The 27046-nt window shown below is 45.5% G+C and overlaps 1 protein-coding gene and 1 long non-coding RNA gene across 2 annotated transcripts in view; one reads left to right on the forward strand and one right to left on the reverse strand.

The window, feature by feature from the left end:
• Positions 1-2015: 2015 nt before the first annotated feature.
• HMCN1 (hemicentin 1) overlaps positions 2016-27046 on the forward strand; it is a 349376-nt gene continuing 324345 nt past the window's right edge. Inside the window, exon 1 of the mRNA XM_084848192.1 lies at positions 2016-2358. Coding sequence (XP_084704318.1) covers positions 2061-2358 — 298 coding nt within the window. The 5' untranslated portion in view covers positions 2016-2060. The remainder of the gene's footprint in view (positions 2359-27046) is intronic.
• On the reverse strand, positions 3038-16769 carry LOC146347799 (uncharacterized). The gene is made up of 3 exons (XR_014789895.1): positions 16023-16769; positions 14884-14946; positions 3038-3661 (listed from the first exon to the last, which is right to left on the reverse strand). It is a non-coding gene; the product is annotated as an uncharacterized LOC146347799 (long non-coding RNA).

The following is a 27046-nucleotide window of genomic DNA, read 5'->3' on the forward strand; positions in this document are numbered from 1 at the left end:
CCTTTTGTAATTAAGCCTAACATGAAGTTTGCCTTTTTTACAGCGGCCGCACACTGGGTTGACATTTTCATCAAGCTGTCCACCACAACCCCAAGATCTCTTTCTTGGCCGGTCACCGCTAGCTCAGATCCCATAAGTTTATACTTGACATTGGGATCTTTTGCCCCAGTGTGCGTCACTTTACACTTGCTTACATTGAACTGCATTTGCCATTTGGCTGCCAATTCTCCCAGTTTGGACAGATCCTTTTGGAGCTCCTCACAATCCTTTTTATTTTTGACCACCCTAAATAACTTGATGTCACCGGCAAACCTGGCCACTTCACTGTTCACTCCTAATTCCACTTCATTTATGAACAAGTTGAAAAGCATTGGTCCCTAGTGCAGGCAACCTGCAGAATCTTGAGAAAAAAGTCTACAGACACTTGCTTTTTGCCACCCTAGCTCACTGGAGAGAGTACATTAAAAACACACCAAAAAAACAGAGATTGAGCTCGGCTTGGCATCCCCCTTCAGCTCAGCTCGGCTCCCCTGGCGACCACCACTCGCCCACAGCTAAAGCTGGCCCTGGCCACAAAAGCAGTGGGACAGAACCACTAGATGGGTCATTGGTTTGCTAAAATGGCTTAATACGTTCAGGCATGGGGAGATCCTTTAATCTGGTCACCGCTTTGGATGGCTTTAAAAGGGGGTTGGACAAATTCCTAGAAGAGAAGGCTATCACTGTCTACTAGTCCTGATGGCTATATGCTACCTCCAGTCTCAGAAGCAATATGCTTATATACACCGGTTGCTGGGGAACATGGGTGGGAGGGTGCTGTTGCGCTCGTGTCCTGCTTGTGGGTTTCCCATGGACAGAAAATTAATCTGCAAAAAAACTGATTTTAAGATGCCAAATGTGTCAAATCAAAAGCAGGTCCAAGAGGAGATTTTTTTTTTTTTAATCTGTTCATATGAATTTGCATTCAGTGGGTGCATATGCAATAAATGTCCCCCACTCCCCCAATTTTGCCTGAACCAGCCAATCTGATGGCAGGCAGCTGTGGCCTCCAATCTCAGCTGAAATTATTCTTGCTGTGGAATATCACAATATAGGCAGCAGGGGAATCTTTCATGTGCCTTTTGAGGTGTGATTTCCCTACCAAACCATCCATGCCTCCCAAAGCTCAAGCTATTCCTTATTGCTAAAAGGAGACAGCATTGGCTGCTGAGTAAAAAAAATAAAAAATCCAGGGTTTGTTAGGGGGAAACAATCCACAGTTAGGGAGTACTGTGGTCCTAACAAAGGTATTGTCCAATTGTGGATTGTGAACCCCCCCCCATTGCTTTAAGTGTATTTAAATATTCTTGATAAAAGGAACCAGAAAAAGACCCCCGCCCCTCTTCCCACATATTTCCTCCACAACCGAATCACAACTGAGGCTGTGTTTTTACGACTACATATGAAAGAGATTTGTCTTGAGTGATTTTGTGGCACTCCGGTGACCCTAAATACCATTTTTAACAAGTCACCCTAAAAGGGGGCCTCGGAGGCAAAGGTGGGGAAGTGGGGTGGACCAATGAGAGGGCGAGCTGAGCTGAGCTGAGCACCCACTTGTTGCCTCAGCAGCAGCAGCCGCCGCTAGAAGCCTGAGTCTGTAGCCAAAGACTCCCAACAGCAGCCGAACTTTGGAGAGCCTCTGCCTCTTGCCAAAGAATCCAGAGGCGGCGGCAGAAGTAGCAGCAGCTGCGCAGGGGACATGAATGGGACTCTCTCTCCCTTCCCTTGGTGAGAGGCTGCCAAACTCTTGCAGACAAGTAGGCTGGGGAAGGGGAGAAGAGCCAACAACTTGCAAGCAAACGGCTGCTACATTCCCTTTGCCTCTCTACCTCCCTTGAGTCCGTGAAAAGTTCTTTGGGCAAAAAAAGAGAAAAAAAGGACTTTTACTGTTGCTTTGAAAAAAAAAGGAAAGATTAATTTTTGTTCTTCTTTTTGTAAAACCAGATTGGATCTTTTGTGATGTGTCGTGTGGGGAACTGAGTACATTGTTTAGGTAGCAGGGAGGAGGGGGTGGGGGAAGCATGAATTCCCACAGCAATGTCCCCCCATGGGCCGTGGGATTCTATACATCAGTATTTTTGGTTCTTCTTTTTTCTCCTTGCCGTGCGCAAGATGCTGATGCAGAACTGGAGACTCAAGCCACAGTTGAAGAAATTCCAGAAGGAGCGTCTACCTTGGCTTTTGTGTTTGATGTGACTGGCTCAATGTACGATGACTTAGTTCAGGTGATTGAGGGAGCGTCCAAAATTTTGGAGACCTCTTTGAAGAGACCCAAGAGACCGCTTTACAACTTTGCACTGGTTCCTTTCCATGATCCAGGTAAGACAATCCTTTCAAGCCCTCTTAAAATGGGTATTGTGTGCAAAGGCACGCACACGCGCGCACACACACACATACGCGCACACACTGAGACAGTTGCACATTTTTCAGGATCATCTGATGACTTTGACTTAAAAGTGGAATATAATAATAGCAAGATTCTGTTTCTGAGTTAAAGTTGGAGGGACATTTGACTCTTTATAATAAACAAAACAAAGGAGCAGAGATGGGAGAACTCATCTAAGAACACGTAATATTGGTATGTCTCTGCATCAGATGGGATTGTATCACTCCCATCATTCTGAAAGTAGAGACATTGCAGAATTACCTCCCCTCAAAAGAAGGTGATTGGAAAAAGGCACACCCAGTGCCTCACACGAGTCTTTACTTTAATTAAATAAGGACCTTTTTTTGCAGCACGTTAGTGTGCAAAAGCAGGCACAATGCTTGGAAACGATTGCTGTAGAAGGCTGGAGCATAACTTCTTCTGTTAAATACCTGCTGCTCCATTTGCATAGAATTTTCTGATGGAATGAATTGTCTCTCACAAGTGGTGCCTTGCTGAATACCCATCCATCACATGGAGATTTGAACTGTAAGCTCTGCCCATGGAGACACGCAGACACTACGGAAAACACATAATATTCCTAACAATCAGAGGTGCACACAGGTTATATTCAATATGTAAATGTATATGGCACATTTTCAATCAACATTGTCAGAGTTTTATTCTACATTCAATACTTTTCTCCTCAAAAGCTGGATACATTTGTCTTCACAAAAGCTAATAAGAACACTGCAGGGTAACTATTTATGCATCCTCCAAAATCATGACCTTTGACCAGACTCCCCAAACTGCTTGCTGCTTTGATGCATTTGCCATTAAAGTTTCCTGGGATACAATACAGGTTTTATTGCAGTCCGCTTCAGTGTTGTTTCTCCTCCTCATTTTCCTCTTTGCATTCCTCATTCCTTCTGCTGTTTATATACATATTCTTCCTGCTTCCTCTCCCATTCCTCAGCATCTGTTTTCTATCCCCTTTCCTAGAAACTTCTCCTCTTCCATTGTCAAATGTCTCTGGGTGACCCCCAAAAGGAAACACTGGATGCCCTGGGCTGGGGCATGTGGCAGTAGAAATCTAGAGATAAGTTCAAACTAAACACTGACGAGTCTGTTTAAAAATCTGACATTCCTGCTGTTCATTTCACCTGAGACGCACCAGAATGCAAACATCTGGAATTCAGTTGTGATGGGGGGGACTGATAAATCTAGTTGTTTCCAGTTATTGCTGTGCTTGTTTGCCTTTAAGAAAAAGTCAGAATACTGATCATGTAAGATAACAGTGATTGTTCACAGTGACTGGCATATTACCAAATGTTTCCATTTTTGTCAATTAAAAGAAAAAAAAAAAGCATTAGTGCCCCAAGAATGTTTGCAAAACCATTCCTTGCTGAAGGGAGCATGCCACAAAAGGAGGTGGGAAATACATTTTCTGTCCGCTGTTCTGTTGAAAGGCACCAACATTTAAACAGGAGAAATGACCATTGCAGTGCAGCACATACCAGTAGAGGGCCTGAAGGACAGAAGACTGAAACTCCACTGTGCTTTTTAAACTAACAGGCTATTTTAATGTCAATTGTATTTTCCTATATTTATTAGGCTTGCCGACCAATTTGGGATTATTTAGTTGATTCACCTTCAGCCTTTTAATGGAGTAGCCAATAATATTTAGATACATTTGCATATTTCCAAAAACCTCACTGCACATGCCTTTTTGAGGCACTGAGGGTAGATAATGTAAATTTAATAAACAAAAGCTACCATTTATTGCCACAAGGAAAGGCCATCATTAATATGTTTCTTTCAAAATTAAACAAGTGTGCCCTTAATTCCCAACCCCCTCTGGTATGCGAACTCTGTCAAATGCCCAGAGCTAGCTAAGATGCTAGCTAATTTTAATAACTGTGTGGAGAACAACTACTGTCCTACAACATCATTAACTGACTATCTGTTCTACATCAATGGTTCCTCAGGTATTTAGGCTTTATGATAAGTAATTTTCCAATCTTATGTATGTCAGAGATTCCAGGGCTTGAACTAGGGTAGCCATGTACTCTACTTTACAGAGGACAATCCTCTATCTGAAGGGCTGTTGGTGAGGACAGTCCTCTGTCTGAAGGACTGTCCAGTCCAAAACTGTTGTGAAACTCAAGAACATGACGGAGAGCAGGGAGAGGCCTTGAAGTTGCCCATCACCCGTTAGCACCTGGGTAGCAGACTGAGTGGGCACACAGGTTACCTGGTCACAGACTTCCCAATATGATGAGATTATTTCATTTCTATTTAAATTATAATAATGCTTTCTAAATTTGCATCTATGCATATAAATACCATACGCAAATGTGATGCCAATCTGTGTCCTCTTTTTTGGGAGTAACACATTTCCTCTTTTGAGGGGTGATGTGTAAGTGGCCACCCTACATGAACCAAAGGCCCTTAGACTGGAATCTAGCCTAGTGAAACCTGGGACTAAAACTGTGCAAGCTTCAGAGCTATCTTCAGGTACAACATGGAATATGGGTATGCAACAGGGTAGCCAGCCAGTGACGGGCATGGGGGAAGTGGCTTGGCCATTTTGTTTTGTCCTTGGCTGTTTTTCTTTCTTTTGCTGCACAACTGTGAATAGATGGCTTTTGCACTGAGCTCGGCTCCACCCCCACCCCCGAGACCGGGGCTGCCCAGCTTCCAGAATTTTATGTTTCTGATTTAAGAGCTGGCAGCCCTAGCATGCAAATATCAGCTTCTGTGATTGGGAGGGAGTGTGAAGCTCTGGTTCAGGAAGACATACATTCTGTGAGTTCAGGGTGCACACTCCAGTTCTGGAGTCAGGTATCCAAAATGGCTCTGGAGGGGCTGATGCTCTGTGTGGATGTGCATATAAACCATCTCATAAAAATCAAAGCATTGGAAGGAATCTCAAAAGGGCATCTAGTCAGTCCCTGTACCAGTGCAGGACATCAGCTGCTACAGGTGGCCATCCAGCCTTTATTTTTTTTTAATCTGCAGGCTAGTGTGGTGTTATAATGAATAGACCAGAGAGGCATGGGTTAAAATTCATGCTCAGTCATGAAACTCAGGGGCTCATATATTTGTTACCCTTATCTCTCTTTCCTCCCTTTCTTCCCTCCTCTCCTTCCCTCATTTATCTTCCCCACTGAGGGCAGGGACCTGTCTGTTTTTGCTTATGCTACTCTGTAAAGCAGCCATGTATGGTTACATATAATCATGACCATCACTACAAAGGGGGAGGAGCTTTTAATATCATTCCAGCTAAGGGTCTGGTGGGTTGGTGGGTGTTAGCTAAGGACAAAGACATTCCTTGCAAGATGTTCAAGTCCTACTGCAAATTAAAGAGTACTGGCAAAGGGAAATTCTGCATCACAATAAAAGCTTAGAGATCAAAGACTGCTGTTGCCTTTGTGTGTGTGTTTGCTTTGCTTTCTGACCTTCCACTAATTAGCTCACATCTATGTCAGTGGGAGGAAGAATTAATTCAGAGGATATGAAAGAACAGGCAGCCCACTCTGGGACATGCTACTGGATGCCAGTGACAGTGTGGTCAGAGGTTTGCAGTCAATGGGCAACTTGTCTGACCATCTCTTGATGGTGGGAACTTCCTGGATTATGTTTCCATGACAATGGAAGGAGAAAGGAGGAGTGGCTTACCTGCATTTTTCTAGAAGCTGATTTAGGTCTGGGTAGGGCTCCATGAGGGTGTGCATCGCCCCATTTTAAGTCGCTTCACACAACATACTTCCTGGGGGGGGTGGGTTTGAAGTGAACGTCATGTGAGTGGCAGGGGCTGCTCTACCAATGAGAGAGGCTTCCCCCCCTCCAGGCTCTCCCCCCTTTCTCCATAATGGAGAGGGGAAGAACTTACTTCCTATATGCGCATTTGGCAGACAAGCCTCATTGAGCACAATGGGAGTTACTTCTGAACAGACACTAATTGGTTTGTGCTGGGAAACACCCCTTGACCAGGGTCACAGTGAAAGGCACACCCATGTGCAGGGCTAGCATAACTGAGGTCAATGCGGGGGTTGAGGCACACAGCAACTATACCACAGAGAATCCAACTTAAGGAAAAGAATCGGACTTTAAGCAGTCTTAGGAAATCCGTTTTTTCCCTGATAAGCTCCAGGGAGGCTGCTGGATGGCCACAACGTCATGTATCCCTAACAACCTCAACACGCAGCCAGCTTAGAGTAAATCACTAGTGAAAATGGGCCCATGGAAATGAATAGCTGCAGTGCTCAGAACCAGGGACTGGAGAGTGAAGGAAAAGTGACTCTCCCCCGAGATAAGTTGTCTATCCTTGATTAGATGCAAGAAAATGGCTGACATCAGCATCACTGTTTGCTGAGAAGGCATTGGCCACTTTTGTGTCAAAGAAAGACTCAAAAGTGGATCAAGCAATTCGGAAAGCATTATGATTGTGTGCCAAAAGCATGTCAGGGAGAATCTGGGAATGTGTATCGGATATTATTGTGGTTGCAAGTGCAAATTCTAAAGTGCACCATCAACTGAGAAGTGTCATGGAACCAAAAGTGATTAAAGTGTTCTGGAAGTTGTTTACTGTATTCAATGGGAAACAGAACAAACACCCTGGGGGCACAATTCTGCTTTCTTCCAATAATAATAATAATAAAAATAAAAAAAAATTTGTATCCCGCCTTTTCCCCAATACTGGGACTCAAAGCGGCTTTACAACATTAAAAACGTGCACAGTTAAAACATATAAATAGAAATACACAAAAGTTAAAAATATAATTAAATCATCAATATTAAAATTGTATAAAATATCAAAATTTTAAAAGATAACACTATAAAAATAGTACTAATCCATCATATTCTCACAGGTCCAGACTATCTATCCCCAAAGGCCTGCTGGAACAAAAAAGTTTTTACCTGCCTGCAAAAACATACCAAGCAGGGTCCCACTCTTGCCTCCCTGGGAAGGGAGTTCCAGAGCTTTGGGGCAGCCACCAAGAAGGCCCTCTCCTGCGTTCCCATCAGGCGAGCCTGTGATGGTGGTGGGACTGCGAGAAGGGCCTCCCCTGAAGATCTCAGGGCATGAACTGGCTGATAGGGGAGAATATGGTCTTTCAGATAACCTGGACCCGAGCTGTATAGAGCTTTATAGGTCATGACCAGCACTCTGAATTGTGCCCGGAAACAAACTGGGAGCCAGTGAAGCTGTTTTAGCAGGGGAGTTGTATGCTCCCTGTAGCCAGCCCCAGTCAGCAGTCTGGCAGCAGCTCTTTGAACCAGCTGAAGTTTCTGAACACTCTTCAGAGGCAGCCCCACGTAGAGTGTGTTACAGTAATCCAAACGGGATGTAACTGAGGCATGTGGCACTGTGGCCGAGTCAGACACCTCAAGGAATGGGTCAGCTGGCGCACTAGCTTTAACTGTGCAAATGCACTCCTGGCCACCACTGAAACCTGGGCATCCAAGCTCAGGGCTGAATCCAGAAGTACACCCAAGCTGCAAACCTGTATCTTCAGGGGGAGTGTAACCCCATCCAGCACAAGCTGAATCCCTATTCCCTGATCTACCTTTTGACTGACCAGGAGCACCTCTGTCTTTTCTGGATTAAGCTTCAATTTGTTTGCCCTCATCCAGTCCATTACTGCCGACAGACACCAGTTTAGCACCGTAACAGCTTCCTTGGAATTAGATGGAAAGGAAAAATAGAGTTGGGTGTCATCAGCGTACTGGTGACACCGAACCACAAAACTCTGGACAACCTCTCCCAGTGGTTTCATGTATACGTTAAATAGCATGGGGGACAAAACAGAACCCTGAGGAACTCCACAGGCCAATGACCAGGAAGTCAAACAGAAGTCCCCCAGCACCACCTTCTGGGTCCGCCCCTCCAAGAAGGAATGGAGCCACGGTAAAACAGTGCCTCCAAGTTCCATCCCAGCGAGGCGGCCCAGAAGGATACCATGGTCAATGGTATAGAAATCTGCTGAGAGGTCCAGCAGAACCAACAGGGACACACTCCCCCTGTCTAGTTTCTGGTGTAGGTCATCCACCAAGGTGACCAAAGCTGTTTCTGTCCCATAAGCGAGTCTGAAGCCAGATTGAAATGGATCTAGATAATCTGTCTCATCCAGAAATCCCTGGAGTTGGGAGGCCACCACGTACTCCAATATCTTGCCCAGAAATGGAATATTGGAGAATGGCCAATAATGATCAAATATGGTGGGGTTCAGGGAGGGTTTTTTTTAACAAAGGTCTCACCACCACCTCCTTCAGGCAGGCTGGAATTCTGCCTTGACTAAGGAGGCATTAACCACACCCCTTACTCACTCGGCCAGTCCACCTCTGGCTGCTTTTATGAGCCAGGAAGGGCAAGGATCTAGAACACACATGGTGACTCTCACCTCTCCCAGGATCCTGTCCACATCCTCAGGCTGTACACATTGAAAAGTATCCAATAACACTGGACAAGCAGGGGCCAAAGTTATATCCACTGGGTCTGTATCAACTATAGCATCCAAGTCAGAGAGGATCCAAGCAATTTTGTCTACAAGGTGCTGAGCAAATTGTTCACAGTGGGCTGTCAAGAGGTTAAATTCTTCACTTGCGGGCTAGTGCATAAAAGTTCCCTGACCACTTGAAACAGCTCCGTTGGATGACTTTTTGCAAACGCAGTAGTGGCAGAAAAAAAAGGATGGCAGGATGTGTGGGCTCTGGGCCTATGAGGAAGTAGCAGGAAGTGATGGGAGCAGAGAGGAGGGGGCTAGACTGACCTGGCCAATTGCTCCCTCTTCCCTTTGGTGGTGCACTCAGAATTTGCATTTGCAGACAGCTAAAAGCTACCATTTAAATTTACCCACAATCCCCCAGAGCAACAGTACATTGGGGGCACTGTGGGAAATTTTAAATGGTGGCTTGCAGATATGAGTGCCAGGTAGGGATGGGCGGATTCCCTACCTTCCGTCCCGGTGGGGAATCTGCCTGGAGGGGAGGCGATCCGTCCCTCCCCACGGAATCCTCTTCTGCTGGCTCCACTCCATGCTGATCCCGTTGAGCCGGCCACCGGCTCTGTATCGCTGGCGATACGGCCGGCTGCCATTGCCGTGCGGTATCGCTGGCTGAGTGAGGGCTGACTCTGGACACAAATGGTGTCTGCTACACCATTTGCGGCCATAAAGCTCTTAGATTAAGCTAAATGCAGCCGTAAATGGCTGCATTTAGCTTAAACTAAGAGCTTTAGGGATGCAAATGGCGTAGCGGACGCCATTTGCGTCTGTGGTTTTTCACGTGATAGGCTAACCACAGCTTACTCCTAGCGGCTGTAGCATTGCTAGGGTGGCCATTTATGAATTGCCCCCAAAGAGGAAATCTATCACCGAAAAAGAGGACACCATTTTGTATAAAATTTGCATATGCTAATTTATATGTATAGATGCAGATTTAAAAAAGAATTATTATGATTTAAATAAAATAGAGCACATTTCACCATAGCGTGAAAGACTATGACCTGGGGGCTGTCTTCACAAGCATTTTAGTGCGAAGTTAGAGCAGTCTGAATTCCTTTGTGACAGATGACTAGGGATGTACGAAAGTCACTTACCTTTCCGCAGATTATGTTCATGGTGGGGGGGGAGGTGTTCCCTCCCTCCCCCCGAAATCCTCAACGGGGGGGGAGGCAATCTGTTCCTCCCCCCTGGAATCCTCGATGGCTGGCTGTGCTCTGCGGCAGCTCTGCGGAGCAGCCAGCTAGGCCCAGGCCAGAGCCGTACGCAGCCGGATTTCCGACTGCGGAGGGCTCTAGGTAAAACAAAAAACAAAAAAACCCCGCATACGCAAATGGTGGCAGCTACGGCTGCCGCCATTTGCGTTCCTTATTTTATGCCTTCTTAGTCTACGTAAATATTTATGTAGACTAAGACAGCGAAAATAAAGGGGAACGCAAATAGCGTAGCGGGCGCTATTTGCGTCCCTTTTTGATTCGCCGGTTTAGCCTACGTAAATATTTACGTAGGCTAAAATGGCAAATCAAAAAGGGATGCAAATAGCGCCCGCTACGCTATTTGCGTTCCCCTTTATTTTCGCCATCATAGTCTATGTAAATATTTACGTAGACTAAGACAGCGAAAAATAAGGAATGCAAATGGCGGCGGCCATAGCCGCCGCCATTTGCGTACGCATTTTTTTTTAACCCAGCCATGATAGGCTGCGTTAATCTTTACGTAGCCTATTACGTCTCTGTAAACAAAAAACACCCCCCCCCCGACAAGATTGCAAATGGCGGTGGTGGCAGCCGGTTGGAAGACCAGCCCCTGCAGCCGCTGCCACCCGGAACATCCGCCCCAGGTAAGTCTCATCCTGGGGGGGATCCGTGGGGGGGCAGGGGGGGGCAGGCCGTTCCGCCACAGATTTCGGGGATCTCACCGAGATCCGTGGCGGAATTCTCTGACATCCCTACAGATGACGTCATCACCAATCTGCTGCCAACCAGCCGCCTCCCTCTTGAAAAGCCACATCTCCTGAAACGCCTTTTACTCCAATTTCTTTTCACTGATTGCGGCTCCCTGGCAGTTTTACCACAGTGTGCCATGCCCCACCCCATTAAATCCTGGGCATGCCTCTGAGACTGGGAAGTGATGTGGTCAAGGGGGTGGGATGCCCCATTCCCTCTTGTTTCCCCAATGGAAGTCGTAGAAAATCCCCAGGACCTCAGCAGAGACCCCTTACATTACTACAGTATTGGGGACACTCATTCACCTTAGCTAGCCTGTTTTTAATCTTTAACATATCCCCCCTTCTGTGCATGTTTACTCAGAAGTAAGAAATAAATCTTGCTCCCCTGCAGTGAAAGGGTTAAAGGCTAACTTTAGTAACTCACCCTAAAGTGCTCTTTCGCTTCTCCAATGCTCTTTTAAATCTTAAATCACTATTGTGATGTTATGCTTCTTTGATGTTCTGTAGTTTCTCTGATGTAAAGTTATTTCTCTGTTGTTAGGTAAAATCCCTTCTCTGCTTATCGCAGTAATGAACTTTTGGGTTTACGGGAGCTTCTCATTGAGAGCAGGGAGGAGAAAGGGGGGAGTTGGAAGCAATAACTCCAGGGCAGAGTGCTGGTATGGGGCAAAACTGAGCAGCTGAGTTGCACTCAGGGTGGTTGGAGTTGGTGGTCAGATGCTGCACCCGAGAACTGGGGATTTTGGCTTCTCAAGGCAAAAGTGTGCATATGGGGAAAAATGGGGTGGGAGCAATAACTCTGTGACAGATTGCTGGAATGGGGCAAAACTGGGGTGGGGGAAGCTCTTGGGGGGAGCCTTCAGATGCTGCACTGCAAAACAGGAGATTTTGGCTTCTTCAGGGAAATCTGCATATATGGGAAAAATATTAGTTGCTCTCCATTCATAACAATGTAGTAGCAAGGGGGAGCCTGGACAGGGGCAGGAAACAATCCTCTCTCATTGGTTGAGCAGCCCCTGCTCGGCTGATGACATTCAGTTCTACTCCCCCCACCCCACCCGGAAGTATGTTCCTTTCAAGCTCTGTGTGATCCCTGAAAACCAGATTTCAAAGGCACTGTACTGTAGATTTGGCTTATCTTGCTTCATGTATCTCTGATGGAGCAAAGCTGATTCCATGAAAATCTGGGTAATACTCTAATGCGCTTCTCATTCCATTGTCATGAAGATCCCCCCCAGGCAATCTTTGTGCCTTGCTCTGTCTGCTGTCCTGGTGCTGTTGATGGGCCACTTCAAGGCCCAGCTCTTCCTTCTGCTGGTTCTTTATCTTTATCTCGGATTTGAACTGGACAGCTCTTCAAATAGAGGGCAGTCCTCTGGTAGCCGTTCAAATAGAAGACAGGCCTGTATAAAATACCCTGTCACTTCAATGGACTAGTGATGGCAACAGGGATGAAAGCATCTTTCAGGGAGAGCCAGAGTTCAAGGTTTTGAGTTGATCTGAGTCACCTGGTCTTTTGTTTGTTTGTTTGCTTGTTTATCTATTTATTTTAATCTATTTGCATGGCCACCCAATAATATACCTTCTCTGAGTGGCTACAGAAAATTAAAAGAATAAAATACAATATTAAAATACAATATCAAAACAGTAAAAAGCAGCATAAAAATGGTTCTTTCCAGTATGGGAAGAAATAAAATAGTTGATAATTCAGAGATACAATAAGATATGAAACATAAATTAGTTGCCCAGATTGTAAAGAGAGAGAGAGAGAACTGTTTAAAAGGGCTGGGTGAATAAATGGTATAAACTAGGGATGGAAGTACCAGAGATTTTGAAGCTCACTTCAGTTGTCCTAAAATCACCTCTACACTTGTTTTGGCTTGCTCCTGTTTTTTGGCTCATTTGAACAACAAAAGTGCACGTTTCTGTGCGTATTTTTCAAAAATGAGCATTTCCCCCTCATTGACTAAGGTGTCAAAATGTGTATTTTTAAAAAATGTGCATTTCAAAGTGCATATTTTTTTTAAAAAAATCAGATTTTTTCTAAAGCAATCACAAAGTCAGGAATTTGCTAACATTTCTCAAAAAAAAAACAAAACAAAAGCAAAAGCTTGCATTTGGGATATGCTTGCATAATTTGTGAACAGAATGAAATTCTTATACATCCCTAGACATTTATCATTAAAAAGACCATAAAGATGGTACCAGGCAAGCTTGTCTCAGGAAGCTATTCCAAAGTTGGGGTGCTCCCACCAAGAAGGGCCTCTCCCTAGTAGACACCCATCTCACTTCATTTGGAGTGAGAGCCTGGAGTAGGGCCTCTGAAGAGGATCTTAAGGATTGGTTAGGCATATATGGGAGAAAGCAATCTTTCAGATAATTTGGATTCCAGTGGACAAGTTATTCACTTGAAGAGGAAGGCACATGTCTCACATAGCCGGAGATGGGGCGGGGGAAGAGCTCAAAGGTCAACTGGTATGCATTTTCCAATCAAGGTTTGGTATTGGCAAGCTTGCAGTGTTTTGGTTTTGAAGGAGACATATTCATGAGAGAAGATATTGGGAACACATGTTTATTAGAGCCCGAATGGTAAAAGACTGCAGTTGCTGAAAGAGGGGCTTTGGTGTTACTTGAGCCTCCTCAACATGCTCTGATAATTGGCAATATTTGTTATGAGACTCAGCCTAGACTGAGGCTCTGTACTTTCTCCTTTTAATTTGGTCTGACTCCTCTGCAGATTTGCTTGCAGAAGAGGATGCATCTTATACTGAGTTTACAATCTAGTGTAAGGTTAATTGACAGCTGGTGGCAGTGGCTGGAATTTCCTGTTTAGATTTATTGTTGTTTAATCCAGTTGGTTATATAGTTTCTCCTTTTAACAGAGTGGACATTGGCGCTCTGCTGGTTTCATTATTTGATCAACTCTCCTTTTGTGAGTTGCTTGCCCAAGCTCTGGATTTTGTAACTGGAGAAGACCTTTATTGCTGTATCTCTTTTTAAAAGAGGCCAAAATGTTTTGAGGGCTGTTCTGTTAAATTGACCTTTCCCACATAATGCAGTGGCAAACCTGGGTTGAAAACACAGCTGACTGGGAACCACTGGATCCTCGCCCCAAATGTATGTAGTAACAAAAGCACCAACTTTTTTCAAAAATGAAAAGCAGCCTTTAGAGGCTGCCATTTTGAGCAGAGTGGCAGGGGAAAGGGAGAGGAGGGATTGCTTAACTCTTTCCCCACCAGTTATGTTTCCATCTCTCAGCCCCCCACTCCAGTCACAACAGCAGAAATTGCTGGTAACTAAATACCTTCAGATTTTGCCTCATTCTCCGCTTGCAATGTTGCATGAAAAACAGAATCAGAAGGTTGTATTTAAAAGTGATTGTGCTCAAACCAACGTAAACCAAAAGGATTCTAGGGGTAAATTCAGATGTAATGTGTTACGGGGGGGGGGGGGGAATCTGTATAACAGTGCCACTACTGCTCTTAAAACGCATGTTCCTTTACCTGTCCTGGGATGAGTTCTAATAGACCAGTTCTGCAGGTTTTCAGCATGAACTGGTGGATGGTATTTGGGCTTACCAATACATACTTCCTCCTCCAATACATGAAGCATAATTTATTTTGCTAAGGTGAACATTTATATACACTGCTACACATTTCCTTAAAAAAGAAAAAAAAATCAAGTCAGACAGCCCCTGATGCATAAGGAGAGCCACAAGACTCAGTCATTTTAGACTACTGCAATGTGTTGCATGTGGGGCTTCCTGTTAGGTCAGTTTGGAAACTGCAGTTGGTCCAAAACAGATTACTAACTGCGACTGGGTGCTTCAACCATACTACACCAGGGCTTTATCACCAGCCGTGGCTCCCAGTCCATTTCTTGGCCCAATTTAAAGTGCTGGTTTTAACCCTTAACACGTTTAACCACTTGAGACAAGGTTACTTGAAAGACTGCCATGCAAGAGAGATCTGTTGATGAGTGGCCACACAGAGTTAGCAGATAAATAAATACATTCCAGGACTTACGTTTCTGATGAGTAGGTTTGTGCCACCTGCTGCACTGGTTCATACGGTACCGCAGGTAAAGAACTGTTGAAAAAAAAATGCAACATGTGTATATACACTAGAGGTAGGCAACATGGTACCCTCCAGATGTTTAGACTACAATTCCCATGATCTCTGACCACTGGTCATGCTGGCTGGGGCTTATGGGAGTTGTCCCAAACCCGTGGAGGGCACCAGGTTGCCTATCCCTGTAATACTCCTTCATGGAGGTAGGTAAGGGGTGGGGTGTCCCCCAGGTTGTCAACTGACCATCACCTTTTATTGCTCCAACTATAAAATCACATTCTGATAAGAGACAGCCCAGCAAAGGTGGTTTGTTATTTTCTTCAGTGCCAGCATTACTGACTTCTGCCAATCTCCACCACCCTCGTCCTAACAGGTTATGGCCAGTTAGGGGTGCTATCAGGCCTCAGGGTTTGATGCAAAGCCTCAAGAGTTTAGACTCTTTCTCAAGTAGGGTGGCCACTTATGAATTGCCAAAAAGGAGGCCGTGCATCGCCAAAGAAAAAAAGGACACAAGAGAGTGATTTGCATAGCATTTGCATTTGCATATGCTAATGTATATGTAAAGATGCAAATTTAGAAAGGGCTGTGAGAGCTGGACTATAAGGAAGGCTGAGCGCCGAAGAATTGATGCTTTCGAACTGTGGTGCTGGAGAAGACTCTTACGAGTCCCCTGGACTGCAAGGAGGTCAAATCAGTCCATCCTAAAGGAAATCAACCCTGAGTGCTCATTGGAAGGACAGATAATAAAGCTGAAGCTCCAATAATAAAGCTGAAGCTCCAATATTTTGGCCACCTAATGCAAAGAGAAAACTCCCTGGAAACGACCCTGATGCTGGGAAAGACTGAAGGCAAAAGGAGAAGGGGACGGCAGAGGATGAGATGGCTAGATAGCATCACGGATGCAATGAATATGAACTTGAGCATGCTCCGGGAGAGAGCGCAGGACAGGAAGGCCTGGCGTGCTATGGTCCATGGGGTCACGAAGAGTCGGACACGACTGAACGACTGAACAACAACAACAACAACAAAATTTAGAAAGAATAATAAAAATTATTTAAATAAAAATACATTTCACCATAGAGTGAAAGACTGACCAGGTGACCTCTGTGCCTGTCTGTTCTGCCTGCTGTCCAGGTGTTAACTGTGGATAGGCAACAGTTCTTTGACTCTTTCCCTGTCAACTGGAATTGGACAGGCCATCTTTTCAAACAGAGGACTCCTTCAAATATAGGACTTGTCCTCTGTAAAAGAGGACCCCTGGCCACCTTAGGTCATTTTTCTGCCTGAGTACTTTTGCTATAAACTCCAACAACTTGTCCGTCAGGCTGCATCTGTGAGCCAGGTTTTGTCTCTGACTCAGAAAGTTACATCTCCTACGGCTACCAGTAGTTAGCAGAAACAACGAGCTCCTGTTGTCAACTTATTCTAGGCCGAGGCCAAATCTCCCCTTACTTCCTGTTTCCTGTGCTGATAACATCTCCAGCAAGCCTTGCTCAAACTCTGTTGTATACAGGCAGTACTATACCAAGCAAGACAACAGTTCTCTTCATTCACTCCAGAGGTTTTACCCCACTAGCACCCAGGTTATGCACCCAAATGTCAGAGTCTAAGCATGATTTTCCTCTGGCTTCGTACTGACTCCATCCCCAGGCCTGTATTACAGAACTAAAAAAACCCTGCAGCCCTGGAAATCCTTAACTTAGTATGGTATGCATTTGTCATTTGATCCTTCCATTAATGACCTAAGTGTTGAAGTTGCTTTGATGGATGCTGCTTTAAACTCTGTGTCTCTTTAAGAGTGCCTTTCAGTTTGTGTGATCCTGTCTGTTTAAACTGGTGCTGGCAAACTCCAGGAAGTTGTTTGAAAGTTGAGCTGAAGTGAAGGGATATGGTTAGGGTGGCCTCTGAGGGCCAAACTACACATACTGTTAAATCATGAAGGTGTAGCGGAGCCTGATGGTTTTCTTTACTCCAGTGTAACTGCATATGATGCTGATTTGGATCAGGACCAGCACGCTTGGGGAAGGAAGGATTAAACATTTCTCCCACCTGTTCTCCCCATCCCTGTCCCAAATTCCCCACCATGGAGACTTCTCAGGAAAAACAGGTTGGGGGATGGTTTAATTCTTCTATAGTGGGCTGGTCCTGATCCAAATCAGGGCCACATGCAGTTACACTGAAGTAAAGAAAAATAGGCTCAGCTACACCTGCGTGATGAGCAGAATGTGGAGTTTGGCCTTGCAGATCCCTCTAAAACAGGAAATGCATCAGCAAAAAAGAGGACATACATTGGCATCACATCTGTATATGTTAATTTATATGTATATGCAGGTTTAGAAATAATTACTAAAATTTAAATAGAAATACCATACATTGTCTGGACCCTAAGATCATCCTCAGTGGTCCTTCTCTGGGAGCCCCCGCCAAAGAAAGTGAGGCGGATGGCTACCAGGAAGAGGGCCTTTTCTGCTGTGGTACCCCGGCTGTGGAATGAGCTCCCTAGAGAAGTTCGCCTGGCACCTATGTTGTACTCATTGCGGTGCCAGGTAAAGACCTTTTTATTCTCCCAGTATTTTAGTATTTTAACTTCCTAGGCCCCATCTACATGGCACCGCTTTCACACACCCCACCCCATCACAACTGCGCAGCATTTCAGCTTCAAAGTAGCTTCTGGAGGTATACATTCGCGGTTTACTGCATGCTTCCCTTACAGACTCCGCCATGCCCCCTTTTTCCCCCCATTATACTTAAATGTGCAGCTGTGCAGTCCCGTGAGTGTGGGGTGCGACACTTCAATGGCTGTTTTGTATTTTAGGGGCTCTGCTGTGTCTTTCTGTCCCTCGTTAGGTAAAAAGTGATTGTTTTGTGCTGCTTCATTTCCACGCCATCTGTTTGTCCATTCCCCAGCCTGAGACTCTTGCGATGGTTCGCACTCACAAGCGTGAGCAGTACATGCCTACCCATCGCTCCAAAATGGTGGCTGGAGTGAAGATGGTCCTCCCCCAAGGGCCCCACCCTCAGCCCTTGGGCACTGAGTCCAAAAGCAACCATTGCGAAGATATGAAGCTGTAAAAATGTGCGAAAGTGTGATTAAATAACTGAAAACGCCTTTCTGTGACTCTGTAACTGTGCAGCTGCAAAGGGACAGCGGGAGTAAAGGGGCGTCACAGAGCGATGCAAGCACTACGCATGCCTACAACACGCCCACTGCAAATGCGAAGTTGGTTTGAGGAAGGGACAGACAGCTTGCAACCACGGGAAACCCGCAGCAAACCAAAAATATCACAGCAAAACGCCTCCTTGGAAATCTGCATTTTCCAGGAGAAAACCATGGATGGCTGCAAAGTGGTGACTGAGTCGTCTAATCAAAAGGACCTCGACTCACACCCACCCCAGAGTAAAAGGCTCATGTAGAGGGCCCCCTAGTTTTTTAGCTTTGGTGTTTTAATCTGTATTTTAAATCTCTGCATTGCTGCTAGGATTTATTGTGGTTGTACTGTTATATTGTGGTTTTAAGCTTTCATATTTTATATTATTTTATGTTGTGCTTTGTGGTTTTAATTTTTGTGGACTTCCCAGAGAGCTTCGGCTATTGGGTGGTATAAAAATGAAATAAATAAGTTTCACCATAGTGGGGAAGACTGTGACCAGGTGAGCTGTGTGCTTGCCTGTTCAGTCTGCTGTCCAGGTGATAACTGTGGATGGGCAACTTCAAGGCCCCTGATGCTCTCCCTTCTTATAGGTCTTTGTCTTCAAACAGACTTTTAAGGCCCCTACTGAAGGGCTGTCCAGTCCAAGGATGAACAGGAGTGATAGAGGCTCTGGGTATGTGGTTGGCTCATTTGTGAGATCCTGCCTTTGTATGTGAAGACTGGCTGAGGGGAAAGCAAAGCTTATGGGGCAGAGAAATGTGGAGCCCTTAGAAAGTGGCTGAACTCAACCCTCCCCACTCCTTTTAATTTGGTCTTGCCTGAGGGAGACGCTTTGCAACTGGAATGCTGCCATACTGTTTAAATTAGACACTTGGTGGGGCAGGGGGAGGGTTAAATGTAAGCAGGAAGCCCATTGTAATTTTCATGCCTCGGACACCAGTCCATTTTCATGAGCTGTAGTTTTAAAGCGTCTCTAGGGAAGCTGAATATCACTGAAACATTTCCTGAGTTCGCTTAAGCTGCACAATGGTATGCCGAATATTGTTTTTGCAAAAGAGCTCTGCTTTTTTGTATGGTCAGCTCAGCTGTGTAAAGTAGCTCCTTGAACTGGCCCAATTTTTGCACTATGAATTGTTTTTGGAAAAGAAGTCAGTTGGGGAGAATAAACTGTTCTCTTGTTTTGTAACACCAAATAGATCTTAGAAGCTGCTTGATTCACTGCATTAACAGGCACATTTTAAAACGGATCACAGCATTTTAAGGACCAGTCACACATGCATGTTCCTCAGCTCAGTTTCTCATCACTTGACTCCTTGACCCTTGATGATGCAGATTGGTTGTATTCCACTGAAAATACAAAATTCCACTGGTTCAGATGGCGTAAGAACCCATAGCAGCTAAGCAGCTAAGATGGCGTAAGCAGCTAAGAAATTGTGAGTTGTTGAGAAGGCAAGCGGGAGCGAGTGAGCATGTGTGCTGTTTCCCATGTGCCCAGCCACCCACTCCCAGTGCGATAATCAGCCCAGGAATGAAGCGTCCCTGGGCTGCTTACCATGATGTCCAAACCTAGAACTCTGGATTGTTGGGGGATGAACAACCCAGAGTTTGAACCATTCAAAGTCTGACTTGTTTGTCCTCCAGCAACCCTGAATTCTAGGTTAGGCATCACAATAAACAACCCAGGAACGGAGTGTCTTGGTTTCTTCCATATCCTGCTCCGTAAATACTTTGGGAAACTGAGAGCCCCGTATAGAGGGGAAAGCTTCTTTTTACAATCAATCCTTGCACTGCAGTATAGTCAAATGGGTTACGGTTAGGGTACCAGATGTAGTTCTGAAGTTCTCCACTGCTCAAGAAAGATGCCATGTCCTGCAGTGTGTGTGTGTGTGTGTGTGTGTGTGTGTGTGTGTGTTTGGGGTGGGGGGGTTTCCACCCAAACCATACCTCCTCTGTTTAGATTGAAAATGATAGGGCTGGGAATGCATCTCAAATTATTTGTCTTTCGTCTAGCACGGTGGACTCCCCATTGTCCAATTGCCCTTGCACACACTCGCCAATTCCTGCGGCTTTGGATGGTCAGTCACAATGTTTAATTTCCTCTCTTCCTGCCTGTGTATTCTCAGTCCCTCACCATCACCGTAAGCAATGCCGCAGTTATTCTTTCCCTTTGCTGTCTCTCTCCTCCAGTGCTGGATCTCATTTTATAAATGGAAAAAGTTACCAGCTTTGGGTCCAAGGCGCATATACTCAAAATAATCTTAAAAAGTGATAGGAAGCAGAATACTTTCTCCAGCCAAATGAGCAGCTGCTAGTCCCTGGTTCTTATCCCTTACTCTGTCCACCCCCCACCCCCCGCAATCCCACACTTCCAGTCCCTGAGCCAATCAACATGTTACACAGAATTAGGGCGCAATCTTATGCATGTTTAGACAGAGAAAAGGCAATGCTGGCTGGCGCACGCTGGGTGTTTTAGGCCTTTTCTCTGTCTAAACATGAATAGAATTGTGCCATTAGGGGATAGTTTCTGGATAGGACCATTTCAGATTGCAGCTGGGTGAGTGTCCTACTTTGAATGCTCCATTACATTAACACCCCACCCCACCCCCACCTTTCCTGCATGTAGAAAATGAGCACATCAGAGGGAAGGACTGAACTGAACCTTTCACTCCAAACTGAATTGCTGCTGCTGCTGCTGTTACTACAATTTGTAACACGCCTATATACAAAATACTCTAGGTGGCATACAAAGTTAAAAGAACAATTTAACAAAAAACCCAGCAATAAAAACAATACAGCATAGAAACAGTATATAACTATCAACAAAGAGGAACGAGAGTTCTAAAAAGGGAAGGCCTACTGGAATAATGGGGACCGTGGTGGCTTAGTGGTTAAGACGCTGAACTGCAGACTGGAAGGTCGGCAGGTCAGCAGTTCGAGACCCGAGTGCTGCGTGACGGAGGGAGCTCCCGTCTTCAGTCCCAGCTTCTGCCAACCCAGCAGTTCGAAAGCAAGAAATTGCAAGTAGATAAATAGGTATCGCCTCGGTGGGAAAGGTAACAGCGTTCCGTGCACCTCGGCGTTCAGTCATGCCTGCCACATGACCACGGAAGCGTCTTCGGACAGCGCTGGCTCTTCGGCTTAGAAACGGGGATGAGCACCGCACCCTAGAGTCGGACACAACTGGTTGGGGGCACCTTTACCTTTTTACTGGAATAATAGAGTCTTTAATTCCTGCTTTAAAATCTTCAAAGAAGTCAGCAGGCGCATTTCAACTGGCAGGTCATTCCACGATTGAGGGACGGCAAAGGAAAAGGTCCTCTTGCGTGTGGCTGCCAGTCTCACATTAGGCAGCCGCAGCAGAGAGCCCTCAGAGGACCTTAGGGGGCGGGCTGGGACGTAGGGGAGAAGGCGCTCCCTAAGGTACTTTGGACCTAGGCCATGTAAGGCCTTAAAGGTAAGAACCAGCACTTTATATGTTGCCTGGAAACAAATTGGCAGCCAGTGTAAAGATTTAAAAACTGGTGTAATATGTTCTCCACAGGGTGTCCCGGAGACCAACCTGGCTGCCATATTTTGTACTAGTTGGAGTTTCTGAACTAGATATACAGGCAGCCCTAAGTACAGTGCATTACAGAAATCAAGCCTAGAGGTTACCAGCATGTGCGCCCCCTTTACCAGGTCCACATGCTCCAGGAATGGACGTAGCTGGCATATCAGCTGAAGTTGGTAACGGGCGCTTCTCACTGTCGCCTCCACCTGGGTGCCAGGAGCAGGGTCGGGTCAAGAAGCACCCCCAAGTTATGAATTTGCTCCTTCAGGGGGAATGCAGCCCCATCCAGAACTGGCTGACATACCTCAATACCTGAATTAGGGCCCTTAACAACGAGCACAACCCTGTCTCCACGACAACGGAAGGAGAAGTGAAGTGAGGCTTACCCAGATTTTTTCAAGGAATTGGCTTTGGTGCACTTTGGTCTGTGCAGGGCTCCACGAGCGAATGCACCGCTCCAGTGTAAGTCACTTCACAGAACATACTTCCGGGTGGGGTGGGGGAATTGGACAAAACGTCATCAGACTGGAAGGAGCTGCTCAACCAATAAGAAAGCCTCCCCCCCGCCCATCCAGGCTGTCCTTTTTCCTTCTCCTGATACTCTCCTAAAGCGATGGATAGAAACTTAGCCTCATTGACCACAATGGGAGTTACTTCTGAGGAGACCCCTTTCCCCAAGCTATGCCCAATTCCACAAAATGTTTTTTATTTCTCCCCTCTAAAACCACTATCTCACTTTGTCACTATTGCACTTAGCGCTAATGTGCAATAGTGACTTAGTGAGAGATAGGGGGAATAGCTGTTGCTAGACAAATGCGTGATAGTGACCTAGGGACATTCAAAACCCCTTTGTAGGTGTGATTTTTGAATTTCTTCCTTTCTGGATGGCTGATTTCTTTCATGTCTCTATGCCTCTATCACACATTTGCCCTATCGCGCAATTGTGCTATCGCGTAATAGCATGATAAAGCACTTGAGTGATAGAGCTAATGCATGAAAGAGGCATAGAGATGTCAGGGTGGAAACTGAGCCGATAGAACCCCAGAGCAGTTCTGATTCTGAGGAGGATCAGAAATCCGTGGGAGAGGAGCCAGCTCATCCCTCACAGGCACAGCAGCTGGCAGAGATTCCTCCTGCCGGCATTCCTGAGATAGTGACCCGGGCAGTGAGAGAGTGCAGGAGGGGGGCTTACTAGATGCTCGATGCAGACTCAGGGAGCGATGAGTGATGGAGGGCGCGGAAAGGAGGCGTCGCGCCCATTTGGCGTGCAAGCAACGGCTGTGTCCCGTGGACCGAAGGGAAAGAGGGAGGATCTCTCCCTAGCCCATAAGTTCAGGGTCCTCAAGTGATTCTCCTTCAAATGGGGACCAACTGCCTACCCGGAGCATAAGCTACTCTGCTGTTCATTGCTTAGTCACTGGTGATTAGCATCTGAAAGAGTCATTAAGTTGTAAAAGGATTAAAGCCTTAAAAAGAATCCTTTCGCCTGTGTCTTGAGTTGGCTACTGGAGTGTAATGAAAGAGGCCGCTAGGGTGCTCCTGACAAGAGACATGAAAGAAATCACCCATCCAGAAAGGAACAAGTTCAAAAATCACACCTTCAAAGGGGTTTTCAATGTCACTAGGTCACTATCATGCATTTGTCCAGCAATAGCTATGCCCCCGAATAGTGGCATAGTGAGGTAGTGAGATAGGGGATTTAGGTATTGCTGGACAAATGCGAGATAGGGACATACTGAGATGGGGGGCAGTGTAGGGGCTGCCGACAAAAGCGCTATTTCGGTTTAACACTTTAATTTTTAAAAAGTTAGAGGCTGCCCGGAGAACAATGGGAGTTACTTCTGAGTAGACACACATATCTTTGTGCTGGAAAAGGAGGGGAAACAAAGGGATGGGAAACCAGCCCCCTTTCTAACCCAAGGCTGCACAGGATTGGATCATCAAAGGTGGAAGCAGTTACTTCCAAATGGTAATAAACCAAACAATTGGTTTATTGGAGAAGCACAGCTTCGAGAAAGCACTTTACAGCCTTTAGGGAATTAGTGCTTTAAAATGTGCTATTTCAATTGGCGGGGGTGATTTCTGTAAATCCTGATGTGCGTGTCAGGGTGGAAACTGAGCCCAGAGAGCCCCAGAGCAGTTCTGATTCTGAGGAGGAACAGCAATCCATGGGAGAGGAGCTCGCTTATCTCTCACAGGCACAGCAGCTGGCAGAGATTCCTCCTGCCAGCATTCCTGGGAGAGATAGTGACCCTGGCAGTGAGAGAGCGCTAGAGGGGGGCTTGCTGGACGCTTGGCGCAGACGCAGGGAGTGGCGCCAGATGGAGGGCGCCGAAAGGAGGCGCTCCGCTCGTTTGGCACGCAAACAACAGTCGCGTCCCGAGGACCCAAGGGAAAGAGGGAGGATCTCTCCATAGCCCATAAGTTCAGAGTCTTCCCACAGTTCTCCTTCAAACAGGGACCAACTGACTTACCTGGAGCATACGCTACTCTGCTATCTTTCCCCAGTGCTGTTCCTTGCTTTGTCGCTAGTGATTAGTATCTGACAGAGTCATAAAGGAATAAAGGAATAAAGTCTCGGAAAGAATTCCTCATCATCTGTGTCCTGAGCTGGCTGTTGGTGGGGACTGCAAGAGGCAGCTAGGGCGCTCCTGACAGTGGGCAAACTTCATTGAGCACAATGAGAGTTACTTCTCAGTAGACAGTAATTAGTTTGTACTGGGAAAGACAGGGACAGGAAACACCCCTTGACCGGGGTCATGGTGAAAGGCACACCGCTGAGCTGGGCTAGCATACCCATGGGGTTGGGGCACACAACTATACCGTGGAGAACCCGACTTAAGCAATCTCAGGAAATCCAGTTTTTCAGTGATAAGCCCCAGGGTGTCTGCTGGATGGCCATGATGTCATGTATCCCTAACAACCTCCAAATGCAGCCAGCCTAGAGTAAATTGCTCATGGAGACACCTCCCACCCTTGTCTTGCCTGGATTCAGCTTGTTCTCCCTCATCCAGCCGTTACTGACTTCAGGCAGTCATTCAGAGGAGTCATACTTTCCTTGGATAAAGATGTTATGTGCTAGTTTTCTACATCCTGGGGCAATTTTACAAGGGGGAGCATTCAAAAATATCACCTCCATTTTTTTTTTTAAAGCAGGAGGTCCAAAGCCAGAGGCCATTATTGCAAACAGGTGGTGGCAGCAGACAAGGCTTATCTTTCTCTTTCCCTCTGAATCTGGGTCAGAGTTCTGCCCTTAGACTCACCTGGTGGTTACCCTGTTAGGGGTAATTCTCTTTCTTCCCCCCTGTGGGAAGCAAATGGTACAATCTAGCCACTGTAAAAATGAATGTGTATACATACATCAGTGAACATTTCAAATGTCATGCTCATCATCTATTTTATGACAGTGAATGCAATTACAGAGAATGTGGAAAGGTGTGTGTGTGGGGGGACACACACCCTTCTTTGGCCAGTAAAAAAATGCAGTCCTTTAAACTCTGCATTAAATATATTAACATGCTTTTCTGTTGCAAAAAAGAAAACATTTAATTGTTACCATATGCGCCATAAAACTGTTCTGCAGTGTGGAGTATTTAATAATTGCATCACAGAATGAGGTAATCCATATCAGGTCTTAGAATAAAATAAAACAATTATAATGAATTGGAACAAATCCCAGTTAAACCTTGGGGGAAAACACTATTTTGATTCAGAGGGGTGGATGCACTGGTCTGTGTACACCTTTTCATACTAACTCATGTAGAAACCCACTAGAAATCCATGGGCCACATAAAGTCCCTTAAAGGTCCTGGCACATCAAGTTGTTAGCCTTCAGATGAGTTGCAGGTATGGAAGGAAGAGGAAATTATTATCGCAATAGGACTTGCCAGAAGGCCCTTTTGGAGAAGGGCAGGTGGTTTTTCCTTGCCCAGCACCACCCCACCCCTTCAGAGTAATCCTCTGGCAAAACCAGTTGCTGATTAGGGTTACAGGTTTTGTCATTAACCTAATGAAATAATTAACATATCAAGAATGAATGATTTACATTGGTGGCATCTGTATGGCATTATGGGGTCAATGTGTTTATTTAATTTTAGGTGTTACGTTTATACCTCGCCTTTCCTCCAAGGAGTCCAAGTTGGCATACATGATCTTCCTCCTCTCTATTTTATGCTGCAACAATCCTGAGAAGTAAGGTGGGCTGAGAAGCAGTGACCAGCCCAAAGTCATTCAGTGAGCTTCGTGGCCGATTGGGGACTAGAACCTGGGTCTCCTAAGTTCCAGTCCAACACTCTAACCACTACACCGCACTGGCTTACTGTTGACGTAAGTGTGGAGACCCTTACAAATCAGATAGCAGTAACACCTCAAATAGGCCTGTTTTTGCAGTCTTTTCTTCTGTAGCACTTTAAAAAACCTCTGACTTTGCAATCATTACTCCATATAGCACCTAGAGAACAAAGTTATACCCCAGCCAAGCTGCATAATTTCCCATGTACTTTGAAGATTTAGCTGTAGTTACGAGGTTGAACGTAACTTTGGGCCTTTCTTATGTGTGTCAATTTTTGTCTATTAAAAATGTGTGCAGTTAAAATATGGGGTGTTTATGGTCAGAATTTATTGGGCAAATATAATTTACATTAGTAATGTTTCAAAGTAACTTTCTAGCTGTAGTTGGGAAGAAAAATAGCAAAGGGAATCACACCTTTGAGGCATCAAAGTGAAATATTTCCTTGGGGTGATTGCCTTAAGGAAAGGGCTATATAACTGCCTCTCCCCAATAGCTGTGAGGACCCAAGGGGTTAATGTATTTTTTGATATTATCTTAGGTATGCAGAACTAGCCTGTGTGGCAGGATGTGTTCACTTAACATGTGTGAGGAACATCTGGAGTCTCACCCATACATGTTTTCTTAGCCATAGTGGGTTTATTAGTAATATTAGTATTGGCATTAATCTAGCGCCTGGAGGCTCCATCCACAATTAAGGTCTTTTCTTTTCTTTTTGGTACTCTACATTGACAATGATGAGGCAATTGCATGTCCTCTCAGAGACTTACAGGGCAAATACACACGTTTGGATAAGCAAGTTCTTATAAACCCAGTCTGCATTTAACAGCATATTAAAGAGATAAAATATGCTAAAAATAATCTCATCTAAAATTCTTCTTCAGATAAAATACGTTTTACTTCATTCCTGAAAGGTGTTCAAGTTACCCAGGATGGAGGAGAGAGTGTGCCAGATGTGTGTGCATTCTTGTGTTGGTAAGAGGTGGCAGGAAGGAAGAGAGAAAGAAGAGCATGAGTGTGTGCGCAAACTGACAATATGGCTGCCAGAACAAGAAGCTATCTGCTTGTAGTGGAGGCAGATGGATGCTCCTCTCTAAATATGAAATTAGAGTTCAAAAGCTCACTGTA

Source organism: Heloderma suspectum, chromosome 4 (genome assembly GCF_057233095.1).
Source record: "Heloderma suspectum isolate Gila_16-S chromosome 4, 16-S_ref, whole genome shotgun sequence".
In the NCBI taxonomy this organism is placed as follows: domain Eukaryota; kingdom Metazoa; phylum Chordata; class Lepidosauria; order Squamata; family Helodermatidae; genus Heloderma; species Heloderma suspectum.